The sequence below is a fragment of the Schistocerca nitens genome, chromosome 2 (genome assembly GCF_023898315.1).
Source record: "Schistocerca nitens isolate TAMUIC-IGC-003100 chromosome 2, iqSchNite1.1, whole genome shotgun sequence".
In the NCBI taxonomy this organism is placed as follows: domain Eukaryota; kingdom Metazoa; phylum Arthropoda; class Insecta; order Orthoptera; family Acrididae; genus Schistocerca; species Schistocerca nitens.
Window position 1 is genome coordinate 582,474,210 of NC_064615.1, and position 25,476 is coordinate 582,499,685.

The window sequence follows — 25,476 nt, forward strand, 5'->3', positions numbered from 1 at the left end:
AGAATTCGCGTTAGTATTTTGCAGCTGTGACTTATTAAACTGATAGTTCGATAATTTTCGCATCTGTCAACACCTGCTTTCTTTGGGATTGGAATTATTATATTCTTCTTGAAGACTGTGGGTATTTCGCCTGTCTCATACATCTTGCTCACCAGATGGTAGAGTTTTGTCATGACTGGCTCTCCCAAGGCCATCAGTAGTTCTAATGGAATGTTGTCTATTCCGGGGCCTTGTTTCGACTCAGGTCTTTCAGTGCTCTGTCAAACTCTTCACGCAGTATCTTATCTCCCATTTCATCTTCATCTACATCCTCTTCCATTTCCATAATATTGTCCTCAAGTACATCGCCCTTGTATAAACCCTCTATATACTCCTTCCACCTTCCCTTCTTTGCTTACAACTGGGTTGCCATCTGAGCTCTTGATATTCGTAGAAGTGGTTCTCTTCTCTCCAAAGGTCTCTTTAATTTTCCTGTAGGCAGTATCTGTCTTACCCCTAGTGAGACAAGCCTCTACATCCTAACATTTGTCCTGTAGCCATCCCTGCTTAGTCATTTTGCAGTTTCTGTCGATCTCATTTTTGAGACATTTGTATTCCTTTTTGCCTGCTTCATTTACTGCATTTTTATATTTTCTCCTTTCATCAATTAAATTCAATATTTCTTCTGTTACCCAAGGATTTCTATCAGCCCTCGTCTTTTTACCTACTTGATCCTCTGCTGCCTTCACTACTTCATCCCTCAGAGCTACCCATTCTTCTTCTACTGTATTTCTTTCCCCCATTCCTGTCAAGTGTTCCCTTATGCTCTCCCTGAAACTCTCTACAACCTCTGGTTCTTTCAGTTTATCCAGGTCCCATCTCCTTAAATTCCCACCTTTTTGCAGTTTCTTCAGTTTCAATCTGCAGTTCATAACCAATAGATTGTGGTCAGAATCCACATCTGCCCCTGGAAATGTTTTACAGTTTAAAACCTGGTTCCTAAATCTCTGTCTTACCATTATATAATCTATCTGATACCTATTAGTATCTCCAGGATTCTTCCAGGTATACAACCTTCTTTTATGATTCTTGAACCAAGTGTTAGCTATGATTAAGTTATGCTCTGTGCAATATTCTACAAGGCGGCTTCCTCTTTCATTTCTTAGACCCAATCCATATTCACTTACTACATTTCCTTCTCTCCCTTTTCCTACTGACGAATTCCAGTCACCCATGACTATTAAATTTTCGTCTCCCTTCACTACCTGAATAATTTCTTTTATCTCGTCATACATTTCATCTATTTCTTCATCATCTGCAGAGCTAGTTGGCATATAAACTTGTACTACTGTAGTAGGCATGGGCTTCGTGTCTATCTTGGCCACAATAATGTGTTCACTATGCTGTTTGTAGTAGCTAACCCGCACTCCTATTTTTTTATTCATTATTAAACCTACTCCTGCATTACCCCTATTTGATTTTGTATTTATAACCCTGTAATCACCTGACCAAAAGTCTTGTTCCTCCTGCCACCGAACTTCACTAATTCCCACTATATCTAACTTTAACCTATCCATTTCCCTTTTTAAATTTTCTAACCTACCTGCCCGATTAAGGGATCTGACATTCCACGCTCCGATCCGTAGAATGCCAGTTTTCTTTCTCCTGATAACGACGTCCTCTTGAGTAGTCCCCGCCCAGAGATCTGAATGAGGGACTATTTTACCTCCGGAATATTTTACCCAAGAGGACGCCATCATCATTTAATCATACAGTAAAGCTGCATGTCCTCGGGAAAAATTACGGCTGTAGTTTCCCCTTGCTTTCAGCCGTTCGCAGTACCAGCACAGCAAGGCCGTTTTGGTTAATGTTACAAGGCCAGATCAGTCAATCATTCAGACTGTTGCCCCTGCAACTACTGAAAAGGCTGCTGCCCCTCTTCAGAAACCACACATTTGTCTGACCTCTCAACAGATACCCCTCCGTTGTGATTGCACCTACAGTACGGCCATCTGTATTGCTGAGGCATGCAAGCCTCCCCACCAACGGCAAGGTCCATGGTTCATGGGGGAAGTCAAACAGATTAACTAAACAAATCTTTGACTTCTTCCGTAGCCAAAAAACAAAGCCCAACTGGTTTAAAGAAACTGAGAAAGCCCTAGTGGAATTACAGATTTCAGAAAATTCACTTATTGATGAAACTGCTAAATTAATTACTAAAGATGAAAATATAAGGTTCCAAGACAAATCCACACAATAGTTCAAACCCTTCATCTCGGAAGAAGAGAGGAGAAGAAGATCAGAAAGAATGAAGAAATACTGGGCCCTAAGAAAAGAACAACGCACAAAGAAATGATTGATCCAGCGTACCCCAAAGAGGGTGAAACGAAAGAAGAAGAAAGAACTGCCTATCATAACACTAATGGTCATAGTTATTGAGATATTTTGATATTAGGTAAACTACTGCAAGAAATTCTTGAAGTTTGCAGTGAAAAATAAGAGTCACTATGAATTTGCTTGTTACGTAATATGTGGCTGAATATCAAATATAGATAACATATTGAGTTATTCTTTAAACTTGGAAAGCTCTCTCTCTCTTTCTCTCCAGAAAATAGAATGTATGTAAAGATTACACTGTCACAAACGCACGCACCAGCGAAAAGGCCAGAATCAAGTATTCATAAATCCCACATATCTCATAAACAGTCTGAGATATCAAAACAAGATTTCGGCATACGACAGCATGCAAAGAGGAGAATATTTTGTATTTTGATTAATATGTGAAACTTCCGTATCTATCACAATATTCAAGCAACAACATATTTTTTTCCAGCAAAATAATGCAATTTTCACAGACCATTGATAGCTGTTGAAATAAGAATTGCTTTAGCTTTGGCAACAACATAAGTGAATAAGTTACACGCCAATTTTTATACTGAGAGTGGGCTTTTTCATAAACTACTTACTTAAATTGCCCTCAATTGCTAGTTTAATATTATACTGTTTCAGAATTCTGTTGCAACTACTTTTTCAATTCCATTACAATCTTAGTGCTGCTCTGATGTGTTTTGGCAAAAGGAGCAAATTTTTACATACCAACATGGGAAATTATGTACGTCTCAAAAGTCATCACAGTCCTTCACGAGTCCCTGTCATCAGCTACCTTCTTGGTATGGCTGACAACTCGAGATCACTTCTGTGGTGTAACATTTACGATGACTTGCTTTGTCAGAATTTCAACTTCAATGAGCATAAATTTCTTCTTGCTTTTTGCCATTTCACCTACGCCAATATATTCCCAGTCAGATTTAAATGAGCATGATATGGAGAAAGTTTGATTAAACTGTGCCCTTTAGCATTAGCCAGTTCATCAACCTGGCAGCTAGGAGTGTTTTGCTTGTACAGCACTACAAGTTCCATGAACTCTGCCTTATACATGCTACATTCAACTATATCCAGTGGAACATTTCTTTCCACCCAGAGAAAAATACCCGATTTCCTACACTGCATTTTGGAGCTTTATACAACGCAACAGAGTAGTATGTGCATTGTCCATTACTATTGTTAAATTTGGGGGAATGTTCTGCAGCAGAATATTAACTTTACAGCTGATGAAGGTCTTCTTGGATTTTAATTCAAATCTTGTGTTCACATGTGCTGCGCTGTTGTTGTTAATGCAATGCCAACACAAAACACTTGTTCTTCACAATACCTGATGGCTGCAGAACACTTCAAAGCCAGAAAATACCACTTTACAATGAGAGTTGACGAACACACACGAATCTAACAGACACCACCACGTGGTACCATATATCCATGGCATGGCAACAGGGGCGTTTTACCAACCATATCGCTGGTGGCATGGTAGGGAAAGTCAATACGTCATTGGTATTACTGGGCCAATGGTGTCACTTCCCCTCTGGTGAGCCAATGTCAAAAGTAGTAACTAATTTCAAATGCACTATATTTATCTAGATGAATGTCAGAAATGTCTCAAAACTACTAAAATCAGCAGGTAGAATTTACTTGAGCAGCAGTTTCACAGTTTCTAAAATTATTGTGTAATTATACTAGTGGTGTGCAGTATTTGTAACTCTATCATTCCATTTTGAGAAGTGTTGCAACTCTGTACAGTTTGAGAATGTAACAACTGCTGAAGATAATACTTTTTCAAACTAGATGACAGAAAATGTATGCTTCCTTCCTGACCAATGAATATTTTTTTGTGTGTCAGTATATGAAACGAGCACCTTCAGGACAACATGGCTGTGAAAAGCTAGTTTGTGTGAAGGAAAATGCACAATTTCCTGAGGGCAGTATGATAATCAAATTAATCTAAGTTATTTAGCTATTACTAAAGCCACATTTTTCACGTGCTCAGGCGTGTTAATGCCAGAACAGGCTAAACCTGCCATTTAGTTAGAATCAAAAGACAGTTGTTTACTTAGGTGCATTCATGGGAATTGTGTAGGCCTAATGACCAAGATGCCTGTACCCTGAATTCTACAAGGTGTAGGAATGAGTTCCTTCTCTTATCTCCACCCCCTCCCCACCCACCCTTTCCTACGTGGATGTTTCTCATTACTACTTTTCTAACTTTAACTATACACTGTCAGCAAATCAGACTGTACTTTGGTGAATTTTCTAAATTACTTCTTATAACTGTGTTATGGGATACAGCAATAAAATGTGACAAAGTACCACTGTGAAGAGCAAATAAATGTAGCAACTTTTAACAAATGACATCAGTCGCCTTCCTTTTTCTTACAGATCATCTATAATACAGAGGATGGAGACACAAATGAAGTACTGGGAATGGTTTTCTTTGTTCAATGATGTAAAGTCATCTGAAAATGTATGGAAAATGAAATGCAAACAATTCTCTTGATGTGTGTTAACCACAATTTTATTGTCTGCTCCTTTGTCAAGCTGACAATGAGGATATTAGTGAGTGTGTCAATACCTGTTGCTTTGGACAAAATAAGCAATGTTGTCTTCTTATAGTATGGAAATAATGATTTATTTATAACAGAATACAGTTTCAACAGTTAGTTCATTATTACAACACAAAAAGTTCAATATATAATTGTGACAAAAATTTATAAACACTACTATGTACCAAAACCTTTATATACAAAAGTTTTTTTTTTCATAAGTAAATTTGGACACACTTTGATAGTTAACACGAATGCAAAGTCTCATAGTAATTGACTTAACAATTATTTACTCGTTGAACTGATTTGCATAACATCATTTGTTGTGTCGAGTGAAAGAAAAGAAGCACATGTTAAAAACAGCAACTGCCTCTGTTGTCGTTGTATTAAGCATAGTTTTTGGTTCATATGTGTACAAAAAATTATTATATAAAGACCAGCAAAAACAACACATACAACTTCAATAAAAAAGTTTGTGCAAACAGCACTTGCCAAATATAAGACCTGTGCTGCCTTTGGTTAATAAGAACTTGAAATGGAAATGTATCTGTTGTAGAGCTAACACAGTATGGCATTCCATATTAAATGTCCATTTGATCCTGCTGTTAAAGAAAGCATATCCATACAGTAACAGAATATTATTGTGGGGTACACTTTTGAAAACTAGCAGATTCAGTCTAACTATATAATAAAAGGTTGTCCACATATAACATAAGGAGACTACTGTGGTTCCGTATATAACCAAAAATATTATATTAATTATTAGTTGCCTAAAATGAGAAGCAAGTACTAACAACAACAAACACAGCCATATTCTGTGGCACGAAAAACATAGTACCGTATAGGAAATTAAGTGTTCAATTGGAGGACATTTTTCCCATTTTGTTGGCTTCATCCAAAGCTACTCATACACAGTCCATGGAAGAATAAAGACACTAATTGGATAAATATAATCATAATCTACAAACAACATTCAATGTGCTTAATTTGAATTATATGTGTATAGGTTCCAGTTTCACGTAGGTTAGCTAGCACTCTGACAAACTGTTGATCATTTGGATTAGAGCAAAAGCTTCCTGCTCAAAGCTCATCATTTTACAGTCATTAAGAATCACAAGTATGCTTTGCTTATAAGTTGTGTTACATTTATATAAAATACTTTTTTTTCAAATTGCACAAAAGTGCCACATATTAGTACCAGCTTTAACTGTCCATGTGGAAAACATATAGAGAAGACAATGTCACCAGAAATATACCTGGACTATTTGACTTTATGACGAAGTTCAACACTCACAACTAATGATAGGTAAAACTTCTGTGTCATATGGCAGGAAACAACACTGTTTTTCCAGTTACACTGCATAAACTCTACAGATAAATAGGTCATTATGTTTGTATAAAACGAAGCTCATACATTAGTACATCAACATTTCTCACATATATTTATTTTCTGTAAAAAGCACCTATTTTGCAATTATGTACCAATAATGATTTAAATATAATTTCAACTTAAAGTACAAGCAGGAACACCTAATGTTTCATATTTCCTTTTATGTTTTGAAATAACAACAAATTTTTGAAGAAGTGTGGAAGTACACTCATATTTATCATTACTTAATACGCAGATTCCATGAAATTTCAGTCCAGGTAATGCAACAAACCAAAATCAGCAACAGGATGCACAAAATTTTTACTGACCATGAGATAAAGCTTTAAAAGTTTAAGGTATTAACTACAACATTATTGCTATACACAATTCCTAAAGTGTCCAAAAAATAACATAGGGTTTCTATGATACCAAATATATATTTGTAAACTCTCTAATTACTTCTACATTGAAATATTAAGAAAAAATAATGATTTTATGATTTAAATATGTGAAATAAAATTTGTAATGCAAGGGTAACATAAAGGAACATTTAATGTAATATATTTCAATCAGTGACTCTCAACCAATAAAACTATCAGTACTGTCTGACTGAAGACAAACATTATAAGAAAGGGAAATTTGTATTCCAGTACTACAAGTGGAACCCACAACTTGCATAACATAATTAGCAGTACTCTAGTAACATCTCCACATATACAATATTTTCTTATTTCTAAAACATTTGTCTTCAAATTGAATGAAACAATCAGAAACACACTTCAAATGCACTTCATTTTTTATTGAATTACCAGGATAGGTTATATGAGCAATCTACAAAATAATATATACAAACCAGCTTTCACTGCAGTCAGGAAAAGATATTCAGAATTGCAATTTTTGCTTTTGTTACATTAGCATTCACAAACTGTTTGGACATGTTTAAATAAATGCTTGTTTCATGCTGCAGCAGATAAGTGATCAGCAGCATTGAACTTCTATTAGTTATGATAAACTTCCATAAAGGTATGGATTTCATGTTTCAGTGGGATAGATCAACACTCAGTGCAATGGATCCTTCTCAAAATCCATTTCCTTAAATCATACATGCTTCAAAACATATAGTGCTGCTCCACATATTAAAACTATGGGTCTCTTAGGTACTGATATTAAAGCAATACCAAGAAATATACCAGTAGTGACAATATTACAGTACATCCTGTATCAGGACAAATATTCTGTGTTGCATGCATTTATACAAAGTAAATTTCAAGAATTATGCAAGTATTTTGTTGAACTTAAAACAGCAAATATGTCTCCTACTGAGAATGTGGTGAATCACAGATAGTGTAAGTAGATATTCAGTTCCAATATCTTTGGTATAGATAAACTTGCATCCATTCACAGCATGGATTGCATTTGAAGGATCAGGGATGTATCTACAACACCACAATCAAGACACAGAAAAAGAGGTTACACGTATAATTTCTGTTGTTTTGGGGACAGGTGTCACTCTCCACACATAAAACATTTCACGCACTACAAAAATGATCACCTGTTCGAGTAAATTCACTGTACATCAATGTCATTCATTTCTCAACAAGTGCTGTGGCTGAATGAGATATTTATAGATGTCACTGAACTTACTCCAACATTAACAAACTCCCTGACACAAATATTGAAAGCTGATGAGGAAACTGTTGTGATGTCAAACAAATGTGTTACTGGGTAAGTATGAATACAATATTCCTTACTTCATGTTAAACATTCTGTTAGCTTTGGTAAACAGTATAATATGGTGCATATTTTAAAACATTCCAATGCCATCTTGTTCAGCATTGCCAGATTTTTCAAAGAACATGTAATCCTGAAACAGAATTATGAACAGTAGATAAATTTTTTTCCCAAAAACTATATGGAACAATAGCATTTTATTATTTTTCATTATTTTACAAAAAGTTAGGAAAATAGTTGAAATTAAATACTTTTGATACATTTGTGGTAGAGTGAGATTACAACAATACAAGCAAGATTACAACACACAGACTCAAGGACTCGCACTATATTCATATCTCGTAATATATTAAGGAACTCGGTTGGGTGAAAGCGGAGAAACCAACAATTTCCCTGTAGTCAGAATATATTTTGAATCCTCTTTTCTTTTTTTAATTGTTTATGTTGGTACTGTACCGGCTGAATAATTATTCATCCTTAACTGCCAACTTTCTTTGCATACACATTTGTGTAAATCCCATTCATCCCTGTGATCATGGAAATGTGCCACTCCATTTGCCGGGCTAACCATTCACCCTGCATATTACCCCACATCTCTTTCCCCTCCATGCTGCCAAAATCAGTTCTTCTCTGTCCACATTCGTCTGTCTCAGCAACTAGTCATAAACAGTCATTTTCACTCAAGACAGACTTGTGGAAGCTACTGCAGTTTTATTCTGTTGTGTGTCCATGCAACATTCATCAATCAGCTGTTGATGAGTGGTTCCTATTGTTTATTTTAGAAGGTACTGTTTGGTATGTTACAGTCCACTTTCAGATATGCATCAAGACAATGGACAAATGAAAATGAGGAAAGAGAACCACTTACCTACAGCTGGCTGGTATGTGGCACATAGAAATCATTAAAAGTACAGAGGCTTTACTTGCTGTTGTGTTACTGTACTACTTCTACCTCATGTTCTATTTTATATAAAACAACAAAATACATAAATATACTCATTTGTGAACACTGTATCTTTTTTCAATAACAAGGCATGTCACTAAATAAACAGTAAGTTTGTAACCTATTGTGCATTTTGATTACTCTGTTGAAGTATATACCAGAGGTCTCAAGACTTGAAGAATCCTAATACCTGTTAAACTAAGGAACATCTTCCACTTGCGTGTACCTTCAAACAATGGAAAATACAGGATGGAATACTGACAATATTCTGAAAAGGGTAGAGTGCTACTCACCATAAAGTGGAGATGTAGAGTTGCAGACAGGCGCAACAACAAAAAACTGCCAAACAAGTAAGCTTTCAGCTAAGAGGGCTTCTTCCGAAGTACACAACACACACACATAACACACACACACACACACACACACACACACATATGACCATTGTCTTTGGTCACCAGAGACAGTGGTCGTGTGTGTGTGTGTGTGTGTGTGTGTGTGTGTGTGTGTGTTTGTCTTGTTTTAGGGCATGAAAACAATTAGGATAATACATGCCCATGTGAAAACTGTAGAACACGAAGACAAGGTGAAGAGTTACAAATGACTATACATTGATCCTAACCAACGGAAGAGAAGACAGCTAAAAACAGGGACATGGAGAAAGGTCTATAAAATACGCCAAAGAGAAACGGAGGTCCAGGACTAAAAATTAAATTGCCTTCCCCATATTGCCGAGATTGATAAAAAGTAAAATGCTGTCAACAGCCCATGTGTCATTCGCTATAACAGTCAATAGCTCAGACAGCAAAAACAAACAAGAATGTAAGTGATTAACAAAAGGACATTCCGTCAGGAAATCGTGGACCATCACAAGTTGAGATCAATGTGGACAAAGCGGTGGGGGAGCACCACTTATCAACTGGTGATGGCTAAAATGCCAATGCCCAATAAGCAACCTAGTTAAAATGATCTCCTCACGGTGAGAGGGCTGAGAGGAGGTCGTTCAAGCCACTGGGAGAGGCTTAATAACCTGGAGCATCACCAGTGGTGATGTCAAAGTGACACCATCTGCTGACAGATAGCAATACAGAGATGATCAGAGGGAATGTAAGAACTAGCGGGCTGAGGCATGAGGACTGTAGCCTTGGCAGCAGTGTCAGTGGCCTCATTTCCTGTCAGACCAACATGATCAGGAACCCACATAAACATCACAGTGGCTCTATCAAGAGTGAGCAAGTGACGGCTTTCCTGCACGTGTAGCACTAAGGGATGGATGGTGTACAGCACACACAGGCTCTGAAGGGCACTAAGAGAGCATGAGCTAATGACGCAATTGAAAAGCCTGTGTCAATGGATGTACTGTGTGGCCTAATGCAGGGCGAAGAACTCTGCTGTAAATACTGAGCAGTGTTCTGAAAGCCAATACCGAAAAAAGTCGGTGCCAATGATGAAGACACACCTGACACACAGTCAGGCCAAGAGCCATCGGTGTACACAAAGGTACTATCACAAAATTCCATGCAAAGGTCGTGAAACTGAAGACGACAGAGCAAGGCTGGAGTAACGTCCTTAGGAAGTGAATGAAGGCCAAAGTGAACAAGGACCGCCACATGAAGCCAAGGAGGTGAAGGGTTCACATCCACTGGGATTCACACCCACAGTGAAAGTTACAAGCAGCATGAAGTTAAACTGCAGAGAAGAAAGAGCCAAAAGTGAACGTGAACTCCGCGAGGTAACAGAGAAGAGGGATGTGCCCCATACTGGTGACCAAAGGAGTAGTAGAAGGAGGAGGCATAGGATGGGTGGCCACACATAGCAGACAAACAGCATGCCCTCTACTGAGGAGAAAGTCACAGCAGTAGATCAACGGCAGTTCGGCAGTTTCTGCATACAGACTCTCAACCAGGCTAGTGTAAAATGCACCAGTGGCCAAACGGATGCCATGATGTTGGATAGTATTGAGAGACAGATGCGCAGATAAATGAAGCACCTATAGTATAGTTTCGAATGGACAAGGGACTGGTACAAACGGAGGAGGGTGGTTTGCTCTGCTTCCTAGAAAGTACCGTTGAGGACACTAGAACACTGAGGGACTGCAACAGTGGGCTGCCAGGTAAGACACATGGGAGGACCATGTTCTATTGAGCAGGAGCTCCATGAATTTCAGAGTTTCAATGACCGAAAGAGCAACAGGCTCAAGGTGTAAAGACAGTGGTAGAAACCAAGTGCAACACCAGAAATTCATGCAAATGGTTTTGTCAGTGGAGAAATGAAAGCCATTGTCGATGCTCCAACAGTAAAGATGATCAAGACATCGGTGAAGATTCTACTCAATGAGTCAAGCCTGTGGAGAACTGCAATAGATGGCAAGATTATCAACGAAAAGGGAGCCAGAGACACCTGGTGGGAGACAGGCCATTATAGGGTTAATGGTGATAGCAAATGGTGATAGCAAAGATGATGATGCTAAGGACGGAACCCTGAGGCACACTGTTTCCTGGATATATGTGTCCAACAAGGTAGAACCCACACATACCTTGAAAACTTAATATTTCAAAAATTCCTTAAAGAAATGAGGCATGTGGCTTCGAAGCCCCACGTGTAGATAATATGGAAGATACCAGTCTTCCAGCAGGTCTTGTAGGCTTTTTCCAAATCGAAAAACACAGCCACCAGTCACAGTCTGGGATTTCCACAGAAAACCATTCATGATATGGGTGTACAAAGTGACGAGATGGTCAACTGCAGAATGGCACATTCAAAATCCACACTGTGTAGTGGTTAATAAATTGCGAGACTTGGGCCAACATACCAACCGGGTGTGAATCATAAGTTTCATCACCTTGCAAATACAGCTGGTGAGAGAAATGGGGTGGTGGCTGGAAGGAAGGTGTTTGTCCCTACTGGGCTTAGGTATGGGTGTGACAGGGGCTTCACACCAACTTCTGGGAAATGTGCCCTCTGCCCAGAGGCACTTGTACGTATGAAGCAGAAAGTGCTTGCCTACAAGAGAAAGGTGCTGCAATATTTGAGTGTGAAAATCATCTGGCCTTGGGTGGATAATCGGGATGAAGTGAGAGCATTAACTAGCTCCCTCATAGTAATGGCAGCATTGCCCGAGCCTCTTCTGCTCATTTCCGATGGAGGAAGGCAGGGTGATAGTGGGAGGAGCTTGAAAGCTCCGCAAAATAGTGGCCCAAGGTGTTGGAGACAGAATAGGGTCCACAATGACATCTTCTGCTACTGTCAGGCCGGAAATTGGGGATTGGATCTTGGTCCCAGAGAGCCATCAGAGGTTGGCCCACACAACAGAAGATGGAGTGGAACTGATAAAAGAACGGTAAAATCCAGCTATCTATTTTACTATCCCAAATAACACAATGACACTGTGCATGCAACTGTTTATAATGAATGCAGTAAGTAAACAGTAGTAAGCTGCCATTTGGGTGTGCAAACAGGTGGGACAGGTGTCAGCAAACAGAGAGCACACATGAAATGGTCACTCGAGTATGTGTCAGAGAGAATGGGCCACTCAAGATGATGGGCAAGCTGGGCAGTGCAGAAGGATAGGTCCAAATGGGAATAGGTCAGAGTGAAGTCTGAAAGAAACATGGGTGCTCATGTGTTAAGGCAGAAGAGGTTAAGATGATTGAGAAGGCCAGCCAAGAGGGCACCTCTCAGACAGGTTCTGGGAGAACCCCAAAGGGGATGGTGTGCATTAAAGTAACCAAGCAGCAGAAATGGGTGAGGTAGCTGACCAATAAGCTGGAGGAAGACTGCTCTGGTGACATCAAATGACAGAGGAATGTGAATGGTACAAAGGGAAAAGGTCAAGTGAGGAAGGAAAGGCTGAACTGCAACAGCTTGAAGGTCAGGGAGATGGGTTGACTATGAATGTGATCCTGTATGAGCAGCATGATTCCCCCATGAGATGGAACACCATCCTCGGTGGGAAGGCCAAAAAGGATCAGGAAGAAATGCGAGAGCTCAATGTAGTCATGACGACGCAATTTTGTTCCTGAAGGCAGCGAACAAGCGGACACTGCAGTTCTAAGAGCAGCCATAAATCCTCTTTGTTGGATCGAAGACCACAAACGTTCCATTGGAGGAGAGTCATGATGAGGAAAAAATAAAAGGGTGTCACCTCAGCAGCTGCCGAGTACCAGCCTTCGAAGACTCGCTGGTACAGGGCAGACTCGCTGGTACAGGGCACAGGGGCAGTAGGATCCTGCTCTGTGAGGTCCACAGAAGCGTCAGCATTTTTCTGTTGGCCTGCAGAATCCAGGGCAGAAAAATGGTTGGTGATGCACACCAGCAACACAGAGGTTGGCTGGGCGAGGCTATCACATGGCGACACCATCGAAGAGGATCTTCGAGACGCCGAAGAAGACTGTTTGCCTTTGTTTGACTTCTTGGAGCCTTTCCAGTTTGCACAGGAAGGCTCAGATGTTGGTTGGCTGGAGGGACGTAGGAAGTCTTCATGAGAGTATTCCTTCTGTACTTTCCAGCCTGCCAGTTGTGTAGCTGGTGATTTTGTCCAGTGAGGTGAATGTCTGGTGGCATGTTGCACAGCTGGAGGAGGAGACAGGGCTGCTACCATGACACTGGGCACTTTCACAAATGCAGTGATAAATTTGAGGCTGCATGTCTGCGTGGCCATGTCCTTTATGGAGCAAGATGTAGCAAGAACAGCACTGTAGGTGCCAGATGGCTTTTTCATTCACCTGGATCTCCTGGACAGCCCACTCATCGAGATACACAGGATAATTGCAGGAAGTAGCGGCATGGTCACCATTGCAGTTGATACAGGGGGGAGGTGGTGTCGGATAATTGCCCTCTTGAGCATCCCTATCACAGGTTAACATCTGGCTAGGTGTCTACAGGACTCTAAAGTTACAACACTGGTAACAGTGCATCAGGTTTAAAATATACAATCTACTGTGATAACTTCATAACCTGCTTTGATCCCTGACGGAAGAACCACTCTATCAAAACTGAAAAAGAGAGTGCATATGGGCACTATGGAGGTATCTAGTTTTTCCATCACCCGATGGACTGCAATGACACCCTGATCAGATAGGTATGTTTGGATATCTGCCTTGGTCAGACCATCGAGGAGCCTAGCATAAATAACACCACAGGAAGAATTCAGTGTTCGATGGGCCTCAAAATGAACAGGATAGTTGTGGAGGAGCGAAGCTGCAAGTAGCTGTTTTGCTTGAGAACCAGAAGTAGTCTCCAAAAGCAAAGTGCCATTTTGTAAACGAGAGCAGGATTTCACAGGGCCAGCAATTGTATCAACACTTTCCTGAATAATAAACAGATTTATCATAGCAAAAGCCCGACCGTCTTCAGTATGTGAAACCATGAGGCACCATCGTGCAGCTGAGAGGGTCTTTGAATCATTAGTCTCATTCTGTTTACGTTTTGTAGCTGTTGACTGTGAAGATGATTGGCTCATAGTGAGAAAATCCCCCATGATTGCCAGGATCTCCGATGATGCGCTCCTTCCAACTGGGGGCCACATTCAGAAGGGGGTGCATCTGTCTTAGGTGATTGTTCACACCTCAGGTCACACCTCCTGAACACCTGATAGAGCAGGGCTTCACAACATACGTGCTCGCGGAGCAAGCTGTGAGCAGAAAGGCGCGAGCACGGAGCAGCGCGAGCACGCTACCCCCACTACCGGACCAGAGCGGAGAGTGGGGAGAGTCACGTGGGGCACACAACAGCTGCCGCCAGTCAATGTAAATCCGCGGCCACCTGCAGGGATATCACTCACGAATTATTACTGCGACAAATGAAACAAATACAGGAGAATGTACACGTGCCACATAATTTTATTAGCTTAGTGTATGCCTCTACATTCCTATTAATTTGTGAACTGTTACACAATAAAAGGTGTCACTGAAGTGTGGGATTCTCGGTTATCTTGTACTTTTTGCCCTTTACAATTGCGTCTATGTTCGGAGTAATTTTTCTTGTGCATTGTAGGCGCAGCGTGCAGTTTAAATTTCGATCAGACAATGCGTTTCTCAGGCGCGTCTTGTTACATTTCATTGCAGAGAACAGTTGTTCACAAACATACGTGGAACCGAACATTGATATTATTGTAGCCGCCAGTTTGTGCAAACGAAGAAATCTATCCTGAGGGAAGTGCCTGTAGAATTCCAAAATGTTTTTATTGTTCTGAAATTTGTCTCTGTATTCTCTGTCACACTGCAGGTCAATAATTTCTAGTTGCAGCTCAGGACGAATCTCGTCAATATTCGCTGAATATGGAGAGGAGAACAGATCAAAATCACTGTCTAGTGCTGTCAGATCTTGAAAGCGTAGATCAAATTCTTCCTTAAGGGTAACTAAACTATGTGAATAACGTTCACAGTCTTTGTGAACATCTTGCATGGATGAAAATTTAGGAAAATGAGCTAGGTTTCCTGTTACCAGCTGACTCGCCCAAAGTGTCAATTTCATTTTAAAAGCTCGTATTTGATCTATGAAATGAGTAATTAGCAGATCTTTAACTTGTAGTGAAATGTTCAAAGCATTCAGATGGCTAGTTAAATCTGCTAAGAAAGCGAGATCACATTTTCATGAAGGCTCTTTCAATTCAGGAACACACATGTTATTTATTTCCATGAACATATTTATCTCATCTAATAGGCAAAAAAATCGATTTAATAATTCGCCACGACTCAGCCAGCAGACCTCGCTGTAATAAGGCAGGCTACCATACTGGCTTTCTACATCCTCAAGAAAGCTTTTAAATTGCCTGTGTTGTAGCCCCTGCTTCCTTATATAATTGGTTGTACGAACAACAACACTCATGACATTTTTTAGAGTGATACTCTTTGCACATAAGTTTTCCCGGTGGATCACACAACGAACGCCCCTTATTTCATTCGGCACGGTCAGTTTTTGCATTTTCTCCTTCAACAGCGCAACGAAACCTGATTTTTCCCTGTCATCGCTGGTGCACCGTCTGTAGACGCTGAAACTAAAGAATTCCATGACGATCCTATATTTTCAACACTTTCTTCAAAACTACTTAAAATATCACCGCCGGTTGTAGTGTTCTTCATAGCTACTACATTGAGGAGCTCTTCCCTCGCCTGAAGATCTCTATTAACACCTCTAATAAATATGGCAAGCTGCGCTGTTCCAGTGATATCAACACTTTCGCCCAGAGCTAGAGAATACGCTATAAAATCTTTACAAATATTTGCAAGCTGGCTCTGGACGTCGTCTGCCATGTCCTGTATGCGACGCATAATGGTCATGTTAGATAATGGCACAATCTGAAACTGTTCAACTTGAGATGGACACAAATGTTCCGCTGCAACTACCAAAGATTCTTTTATTAAATCGCCATCAGCGAAGGGGCGCAGGGATTTTGCTAAAAGCAAAGCAATTTTGTAACTCACTCTGAGAGCTGCCTCAGTTGATTTTTCTTCGCCGTCCAGATCTTCTTTGGATAGCTTCCTTTTAAGTTTAATAACTTCCTGTGCACGATCTGGTCCATCATATTTTCCACTTCCGTAGTCTTTCGCGTGGTACGACATATAATGCCGCTGCAAATTAAATTTCCTAAAAGAATTCAGCGTTTTGTGACATACTAAACATTTTGCAACACCATCTTTTTCTGTAAACAGGTACAATTCCTCACAATGTGGGTTGAAATATGAAAGCGTGGTTGGGGTTACACAACAGCGACTTGACATGATTCTTAACCAGCGAAGTCTGTGCGAATTCAATAGGCACGCTGCAGCCCTATTCAAACGTGCGCGCGCATTTCCCCTCCCTCCCCTCCCACCCTACTCCTCGAACTTGCACCTGCTCGCGAGCACGTGCCTGAGCAGACGCGAGTACTCGTGCTCAAAACCGGCCAGTTGTTAAGCGCTGTGATAGAGGGACCAATCAGTAATTTGGAAGGTAGCAGTTCAGCCTCCTTGGGCCTGACCTGTACCAGGGGTATGTGTGAACCCTACCTGTCGACCAATGGCTGGAAATTACACGTTATTCAGTCATCCGTTATGTGCCAGACACGTGGGCAGGCCTTCAGGAGCACACAGGGAGGAAGAAGAGAAACAGGAACTTCAAATGCCGCAGGGTCATGCGTATATGAATAGTGTCTGCATAAATATCTGTGTTGTCTACTTCGGAAGAAGGCCTTTTGGCTGAAAGCTCACTTGTTTAGTAGTCTTTCTGTTGTCCCTGTCTGCAACTCAACATTTCCACTATGGTAAGGAGCAATCTATCCTTTTCATAATATTGTTACTACTGATACTTTTGTATATGCTGCTTCTTTATGCAAACAGGTTAGCAACAAATGAAGTTCACATAAAGAGAACCAGAGGTTTTAAGGACAGATAAAATTCAACCTGAAAATCTGCTTGTTAAGAACAAAATATAATTTTTAATCCTCTTTTAGCATTACAACATTCATAATTAATCTGAATAAGAATCAGTTACTGTATTAGAAAAATGTGACCTGTCAATATTTGTGAAGAACTATAAGCAGTCAGCTATCACAGTGTGCACTCAACAAAATAACATACAGTACTTTAGGCTAAGTGTGCATGGTATGAAAAAGTGAGATATAAGGAAAAATGCAGCAAGTACAGGAATTAAAGAAATTTGTGCCAGAAACAAACGAACAAGAAATAGGACAGCTATTCAGAAAGTAGGGAACGTTTCTGTCTGACGCCACTAGGCATGCGCCAATCGCGTATATTTTGGTATGTGCATGCTCGGCAGCTCAGTCGGCATCCATCCGTGACAGTGGGAATGTCTCTGTGCATCTAGTTTTTCGATATTCAAATTTCAAATGTGCACTACAATCGAAAATCCGGCTGGTTGTGAGGTGCAGTCGGTGATATGGATTTTGTTGGTAAAAAACCTAAAACCTATAGAAATTTATCGTGAACTGTGAGAAGTGTATGGAAACAATGTAATGAGTGAACGTTCCATCTGGAAATGGTGCATTCGGTTTGAAAATGGCCAAACCAACATTCATGATGAAGAGAAGAGTGAACGCCCAAGCATTATGACTGATGCTCTTGGCGCTAAAGTTGATGAAACGATTCGTGAAAACCATCACTTCACAATAACAGAACTTTTGCTTCCTTTCCACAAGTTTCATGGACTTTGTTGTTTGAAATTGTCACTCGAAAGCTGGACGACCACAAATTTTGTGCACGATTGGTGCCCAAAATGCTTACAGAGCACCGTAAAGAACAGCGAATGGGGGCAAGTGGACATTTCTGGAGGCCTACTACAAACATGGTGATTCATTACAGGATCAAATCGTAACCGGTGATGAGAGCTTGGGTGAAACACGTCAATGGCGAGACAAAATTATGGTCCATGGAGTGGGGGGACACAAGGTCCCCCCAAAAACCAAGAAAATGTTTGCAAACCTTGTCAGCAAAGAAGTTGATGGCGACAGTGTTTTGGGATAGGCAAGATGTGCTTCTTATTGATTTTCTCAAGCATGGAGCAACCATAAATTCTGCCCGGTACCGTCAAACTTCGCACAGCCTTAGAAGAGCAGTTCAAAACAAACGCCAAGGAAAGCTGATGTCCAAAATTTTGTTTTTCCATGACAATGCCCGACCTCACATGGCAAACCGCACTAAATAACTCCTTAATTCATTCAAATGGGAAATTTTCCCTCATCTGCCCTACAGCCCAGATCTTGCACCACGCAACTTCCACTTGTTTCCCAAGATGAAGAACTGGCTTGCAATGCAGTGCTTTGATGATGACGCAGAACTCCAGGCAGGCGTAACTCACTGGCTGAAGTCTCAGGCGGCAGAATTTTATGACGAAGGTCTTTCAAAGCTTGTCCACCACTATGATAAGTGCCTCAATGTGTTTGGTGACTATGTGGAAAAGCAGATGTATATAATAAAATGTATTTTTTGTACTTAGTTTTTTTTTTAATGCCAAAATGTTTCCTACTTTCTGAATAGCCCTCGTATAAAGCAACAGTGTGTAGGTGGCAATTTGCAGCTATACAAGTCATAGTCCTAGCAGGTACACATTACCAAGAAAGGACAATTATCTGTAAGAGAGCAGTATAGCACACATTGTTAGCCTTAATTGCGTAATAGTTGAATCAAATTACGCTGAACATCTATGAGCAGAAATTAAATTGAGCATGCCAACAGATTTTTAATTTTAGACATACTGCTTAACAGATAAGCACATTTTTTTACCACTTATTTCGGACTTAAGGCAAAGTTTTTTGGCAACAGCAAAGTGTGGCCAGTGAAGGTAAAAATTATTAAAATGCACCAAGTGGCAGAGAGAGAGAGAGAGAGAGAGAGAGAGAGAGAGGAATCTCAAACGAAATAAGGTGCAACTATTAAAGAAAAGGCGTGAATTGAAGCAAGCAACAATAAGAACAAGATGCAAAAAGCTAAATTGAACAAAATTATAAGGAAATGGCTCAGAGACGAAACACGCTGTTTGCCAGGTGTAACAACTGCAAACAAAACAGTGTGCAGATGACTAACTAGAGTTTATTTTGTATACATGTCACATATCATCAATTACGATGGAAGATAGCTAACAACAGAGCTCAAACTGTACACGCATTCAATGTTTTATTCTTTAATATGTTTGTATAGCTTAACAGTGGAATAAAACACCACACACATCGTTAATAGTGAATATGTTGACATTCTGGAATAGAAAAGGAAATTGCAGAATTTTTCATGAGATGTAAAGCTTTTCAAGCTGACATGATTTCCAGTAACAAGATGACAAGGTTATCATCGAAAGCTTTGAATTTTTATTCTAATTTGGTGAAAAACTATTCCCATATTGCCCACACACTCTGTTTATGATAGGGATGTAACTGCTGCTCCACCGCTGTACTCCATATTTCACTCTTCAAAGTGTATACTTCATAGTTAGTTAACAGCTGCTTAGTGATGGATTTTCTCTCATAATATACACCGCCATCTTCTCAAACTCTACTGTACAAAATGTAGCCAGCTCTCTGTAGATTGAATAACTCATTTTCTCTTTCTAGCCATGATGAAAAATGTACACCTATTGCGTGTTGTGAACGTCTCTCTGTTCATTTGTCTTTTTTTAAAGCACAATTTCCTGTAGCAGTATATGTTAAATGCATGCCTGCAGGTTCCTTTAGTGAGTAATACTCCACCTTCGACAACCTGTCATGAAATTATACAGAGTGTCCCATTTTACTCTATACCGGCCGACATGTCTGGAGTGGCCGATATCTCTAGAGTGGCACAATTCTGCAAAAAAAAGTCTCGAGTAAAAGATGTAAGGTTTGAAGGGGTTAAGGAGTGGTTATGTCAAAATGACCTTGAACCCTGTTTCAAGATCAAACCAAGGTCAACTTCATTTTTGCAATTGGTAACCCCTATTTTTTATTCTACATTCATTCTCTATGCAAAAAGAAGTATGTGTTCTTTGTAGGGAACGTTTATTTTCAAAAAACCAGTGATTTGTCATCAGGGGGCACTTCATTGTAGCTGTCACAGGTTACCAGTATCTCGAGAATGGAGCAAGACTGGGAAAAATTTTCAATGAAAATCTTGTACAGTTTCTGAACTCTGTCCACTGGTGAAATTTTCGTGAACTTGAAATGGCCTTGAAATTCTTCAGTAGGAATTAACTGCAAAGCAAATACCGTTGGCATTTGTGGAACACAGAACCTAACATGCACCATATGCAGGATGCCTAGTGGATTTCGTACAGCATTAGCCCTGACAAGGGCTGATTAACATGGTTCTCACTGGAAATTTGGGATCGCAGATGCTCGATCAACTGCCCATTTTGCCTAATGTACATTTGCACTCTCTGTCAGAAACTGGTCTCAACAACATTCCATGTCTGATGGGTGATTGCTTGGAAAGCCGCCACAATCCTTTATCTCATATCGTTTGGCATCATCATCAGGGGGGTGGGGGTGGGGGGAGTACACCTTCTGCTTCCAGAATGAGATTTTCACTCTGCAGTGGAGTGTGCGCTGATATGAAACTTCCTGGCAGATTAAAACTGTGTGCTGGACTGATACTCGAACTCGGAACCTTTGCCTTTCGCGGACAAGTGCTCTACCAACTGAGCTACCCAAGCACGACTCACACCCTGTCCTCACAACTTTGATTCCACCAGTACCTTGTCTCCTACCTTCCAAACTTCACAGAAGCTCTTCTGTGAACTTAGCAGAACTAGCACTCCTGGAAGAAAGGATACTGCAGAGATATGGCTTAGCCACAGCCTAGGGGATGTTTCCAGAATGAGATTTTCACTCTGCAGCAGAGTGTGGGCTGATATGAAACTTCCTGGCAGAACAACTTCTGTGAAGTTTGGAAGGTTGGAGATGAGGTACTGGCGGAATTAAAGTTGTGAGGACGGGTCGTGAGTCGTGCTTGGGTAGCTCAGTTGGTAGAGCACTTGCCCGCAAAAGGCAAAGGTCCCGAGTTCGAGTCTTGGTCCGGCACACAGTTTTAATCTATTTCACACATTCTGCTTCACAGCTTCCATAATAAGAAGTCCAATGGTGTTAAGTCTGGTGATTTTTGTGGGAATTGACGAATTGCACTACCAATACAAATCTATCGATTCAGGTACGCTGCAGTGATGTACCTTTTGACAGGCAGGACCTGATGTGCAGGGGCACTGCCATGTTGAAACCACGGATGTGCTCGTATGTCTAGGGGGATATTTTCTAGTAAAGGAAGCACCAGATTCTGGAGAATATTAAGATAGTGCAAGCCGTTCAACATTTTGCCATAAAAAATAGGACCTGTCACATAATCTCCAACTATGCCAGCCTCGACATTGATTGACCACCGTCTCTGTGTTTGGTGATCTCATTGCCAGCGAGGATATGCTTCTGCCCAGTAGTGTGCGTTATGGAGATTGGCTCCTCCCATGTTGTCGAAGTTTAACTCATCTGTAAAGAGAATGCATTCGAAGAAAAAGGGATCATGACGTATTTACATATCGGCCCATCGACAAAATGCCAGGCATCTCTAAGGATACCCAGGCTCGATTGCTTGGGTGATATGTAAGCGGTATGAGTGGAATTTAAAATATCTAAAAACTCGAGCTACTGTTGATCGAGGCACGCTATGCATTCCCTGAATCTGACGTGTTGAAAGGTGTGGATCTTCAGCGATGATAGCACAAACTCCCAGCACAATTGCCTCTCTTGGGCCATCTTTTGTCTCTGCCTTATCAAGGTACCTCTTTCAGCTCATCTTACCAGAGATCCACTTGTAAACTTTGTGGGATGATGAGCATCAGGATACCATTTGACATACAATCTTTGCATGGCTGCATAGTTATCAAGACACTCACCAACAATTTTTATCATTCTCACTATTTTGAACAGCATATAATCAGCCATTTCGGACAGATTAGAGCTGAAAAATAAATTTTAGTGATCACTTTTACTATTAATGGCTTTCTTAGGTTCTTCCTTCAACAAAACATCCAGCAAGCGTGTTGCAGGACAACTGACTTAGTACAGTGTACACGACCCGTTTGTTTATGCCACAACTTGAAGCCAAAACATACAGTAATCAATTGCGATCTTTCACAAAATTACTTAGGTGTCTAATGGATATGTGTCTTTCAAGAGGGTGCATTTACATATGTTGATATTGATGTAAATAATATAATAATGAAATACCCCATGGTAATCTGGCCTTTTCAAATATGGAGAGAAGGCAGAAATTGAAGAGGGGACTGAGAAAATCGATTGTGAGACAAGGTGATTCAGATAAATTTTTCTCTTATGAGCTCCAAACATTCATCTTGAGAATAATTTTGTTTGTACAGATTTGGAAAAATTTCACAGCACAGGAATTCATTAGAGTCTCGGGAAACGAGATTGTTCTGAGTCCCACGAGGCGAAATTCATCAGAATTCAATGAGGTGGAATTTTTCTAAATCCCTTAACATTCATTTTTTTCTAAGTCCATAAGAGAAAATTTTATAAGATCACGCCAGTCAAGAATCATTCTAAGTGAGCACAGCCGAGAAATTTTCAGAGTCTCCATAGGTAAAATTTCTCTGAACCCCCAGTCATGATTTCAAATTTCCCAACAATGATGCTTATTAGTTAGCCTCAAAGTTCCACCCTTCTCTTCTCTGATTGTGCTGCACAATCTCTGATTTGGTCTCTGATTCGACACCCTCCAAGTGGTGCACATTGGGTTTCGCTAATGCTGATATTTGCTTTCGGGTTAATCTCTACTGAAGAATTTTAAGGCCATTTCAAGTTCATGAAAGTTTCGCCAGTGGACAGAGTTCAGAAACCATATGAGATCTCCACTGAAGATTTTTCATGATCTAGCTTCATTCTAGAGTTATTGGTAACCTTGGAAAGTTACAATGAAGTGCCCCCTGGTAACAAACCATTGGTTTTTTTGGGAAAAAAAATGTGTTCCCTACAAACAATGCATATTTTTCATGTAAAATACGAATATGGCATAACAAATTGGGGTTACCATTTGCAAAAATGAACTTGACCTTAATTTGATCTTGAAAAAAGGGTTCAAGGTAATTTTGAGGTAACCATTCTATGACCCACTTCAAACCTTACAAATTTTACTCAAGACTTTTTTTTTTTGCAGAATTGTGCTGCTCCAAAGATATTGGCTGGTATAGATTAAAATGGGACACCTATATACGTTACGTGCTTCATTTTCTCCTATTCACACACACACACACCACACACACACACACACACACACACACACACACACACACACACACACAGAGAGAGAGAGAGAGAGAGAGAGAGAGAGAGAGAGAGATAAAATCCCAACACCATACTGATTAGTTAAGACTTTGAAGTAAGGAATTTTTCCATAGTGTCAGTTTAGACAGCAGACCGGACTGACAAACAATAATAGGATAGTAACAAAAAATCCATTGCATGTTAGTTCAAGCAAAGCTATTTCATTAACTAGCACTGGTTACTTCCATCACTATGTGAAACAATACCAGAAGCAGTGACACTTATTTATTGTGGCACAATGATGATGATCATGTTAGTTTTCAGAAGCATTGTGCATCCCAGATGCCTTCAGACACCTTTTTACACAATATGACTCTTACTTTACCTTCAACTTGAGAAACTCTCTAGAAACATCAAAGTCTTCATTATAACGACTAAAACATTCCAGGGCGATCAGTTTCCTTATTACCACTCTTCTCAAAGAACATTACATCCTGCAGATATATCAAAAGCATGGAGTGAGGTCAAACCAACAAAATATGAATAACTTATAGCAGTAAAGATATTAACAGAAACAAATAAAATTTGTATATACAATAATAACCCGAGAATGCAACAGAACAAAAGATCAGGGTTCAATCAACAGTCCTGATTCATTCCTTGAATTTTAATCTTTGTTAGGTCTCATTCCGTTACTTCACTGGAGGTAAGATTTGAAATATTCAAATACTGCAATATATCACTCAATACAGTCTCTGGAATGAATATTACGCATAATAAAACTCATTCTTAATTACAAGTCACTGTACAATGCACTATTGCATCTTAATGATATGTGACATTTTCTGCACATTTGTATGAATTACTTCGTTTTGCAAAATTAGTTCATCTTCCTGGCTTTGCATCTTAACAGTGCATCAGTCATTAAAACCAGATTAAACACTGAACATATTTTAACTCAAGCCTATGTTATATTTGTAAGCAGTTTTCTAACTATGTACAATCGAGATTTATTGAGCTAATGCTTGTGATAATCTACTCCGATTCCTTTCCCACAATACTTCATTACGCAAGTGCTCTAACAACATACATAAAGATATATATTATTAAAAATTCTAACATGTAGATTTGGACAACACTGTTGAACTGCAGTCTTGCAGGCTATCAAAATGTGTTCACCATCTGGTATATCAAATTTGTGTCTACATTAGTTTGCTCCTTTATACGCCTTTTCAGTTAGTTTTTTCATAATTTAAGATTTACAATGGATGTTGGTCCTGCAGGAACTGAATCCCTGTGTTAATTTTTACATCAGCACAGCTGGGGTGTCATTTTTTAGTTCTATAAAAAGATCAGTATTTGTCCAGAGCAGGGGCATGTACTGAAGTAAACGTAGATGATAAACAGTTCAGACAAGAAGAAAATGAAAGCTCTTTGAAATGTGTTGGTACCGAAGAATGTCAAGATTAGATGAGTAGATTGGATGACTAATGAAAAGGTACTGAATTAAATAAGGGAGAAAAGAAATTTGTGGCACAAATTGACTACAAGAAGGGTTAGCTTGATAGAATGCATCCTGATTCATCAAGGTATCATCAATTTTCTGGTAGAGGGAAGTTCAAAATGGCTCTGAGCACTATTGGACTTAACATCTGTGGTCATCAGTCCCCTAGAACTTAGAACTACTTAAACCTAACTAACCTAAGGACATCACACACATCCATGCCCGAGGCAGGATTCGAACCTGCGACCGTAGCAGTCGCGCGGTTCCGGACTGAGCACCTGAACT

At 39.9% G+C, this 25,476-nt stretch overlaps 1 protein-coding gene across 2 annotated transcripts in view; it reads right to left on the minus strand.

The window, feature by feature from the left end:
• Nucleotides 1-5,000: 5,000 nt before the first annotated feature.
• LOC126236646 (phospholipid scramblase 1) overlaps nt 5,001-25,476 on the minus strand; it is a 149,033-nt gene continuing 128,557 nt past the window's right edge. Inside the window, exons 8-9 of one of the 2 annotated variants that reach the window (XM_049946106.1) lie at nt 24,073-24,181; nt 5,001-8,146 (exon numbers count right to left, since the gene is read on the minus strand). In XM_049946106.1, the coding sequence (XP_049802063.1) occupies nt 24,122-24,181 (60 nt within the window). In that variant the 3' untranslated portion in view covers nt 5,001-8,146; nt 24,073-24,121. The remainder of the gene's footprint in view (nt 8,147-24,072; nt 24,182-25,476) is intronic. The other variant, XM_049946105.1, reaches the window with a different exon arrangement.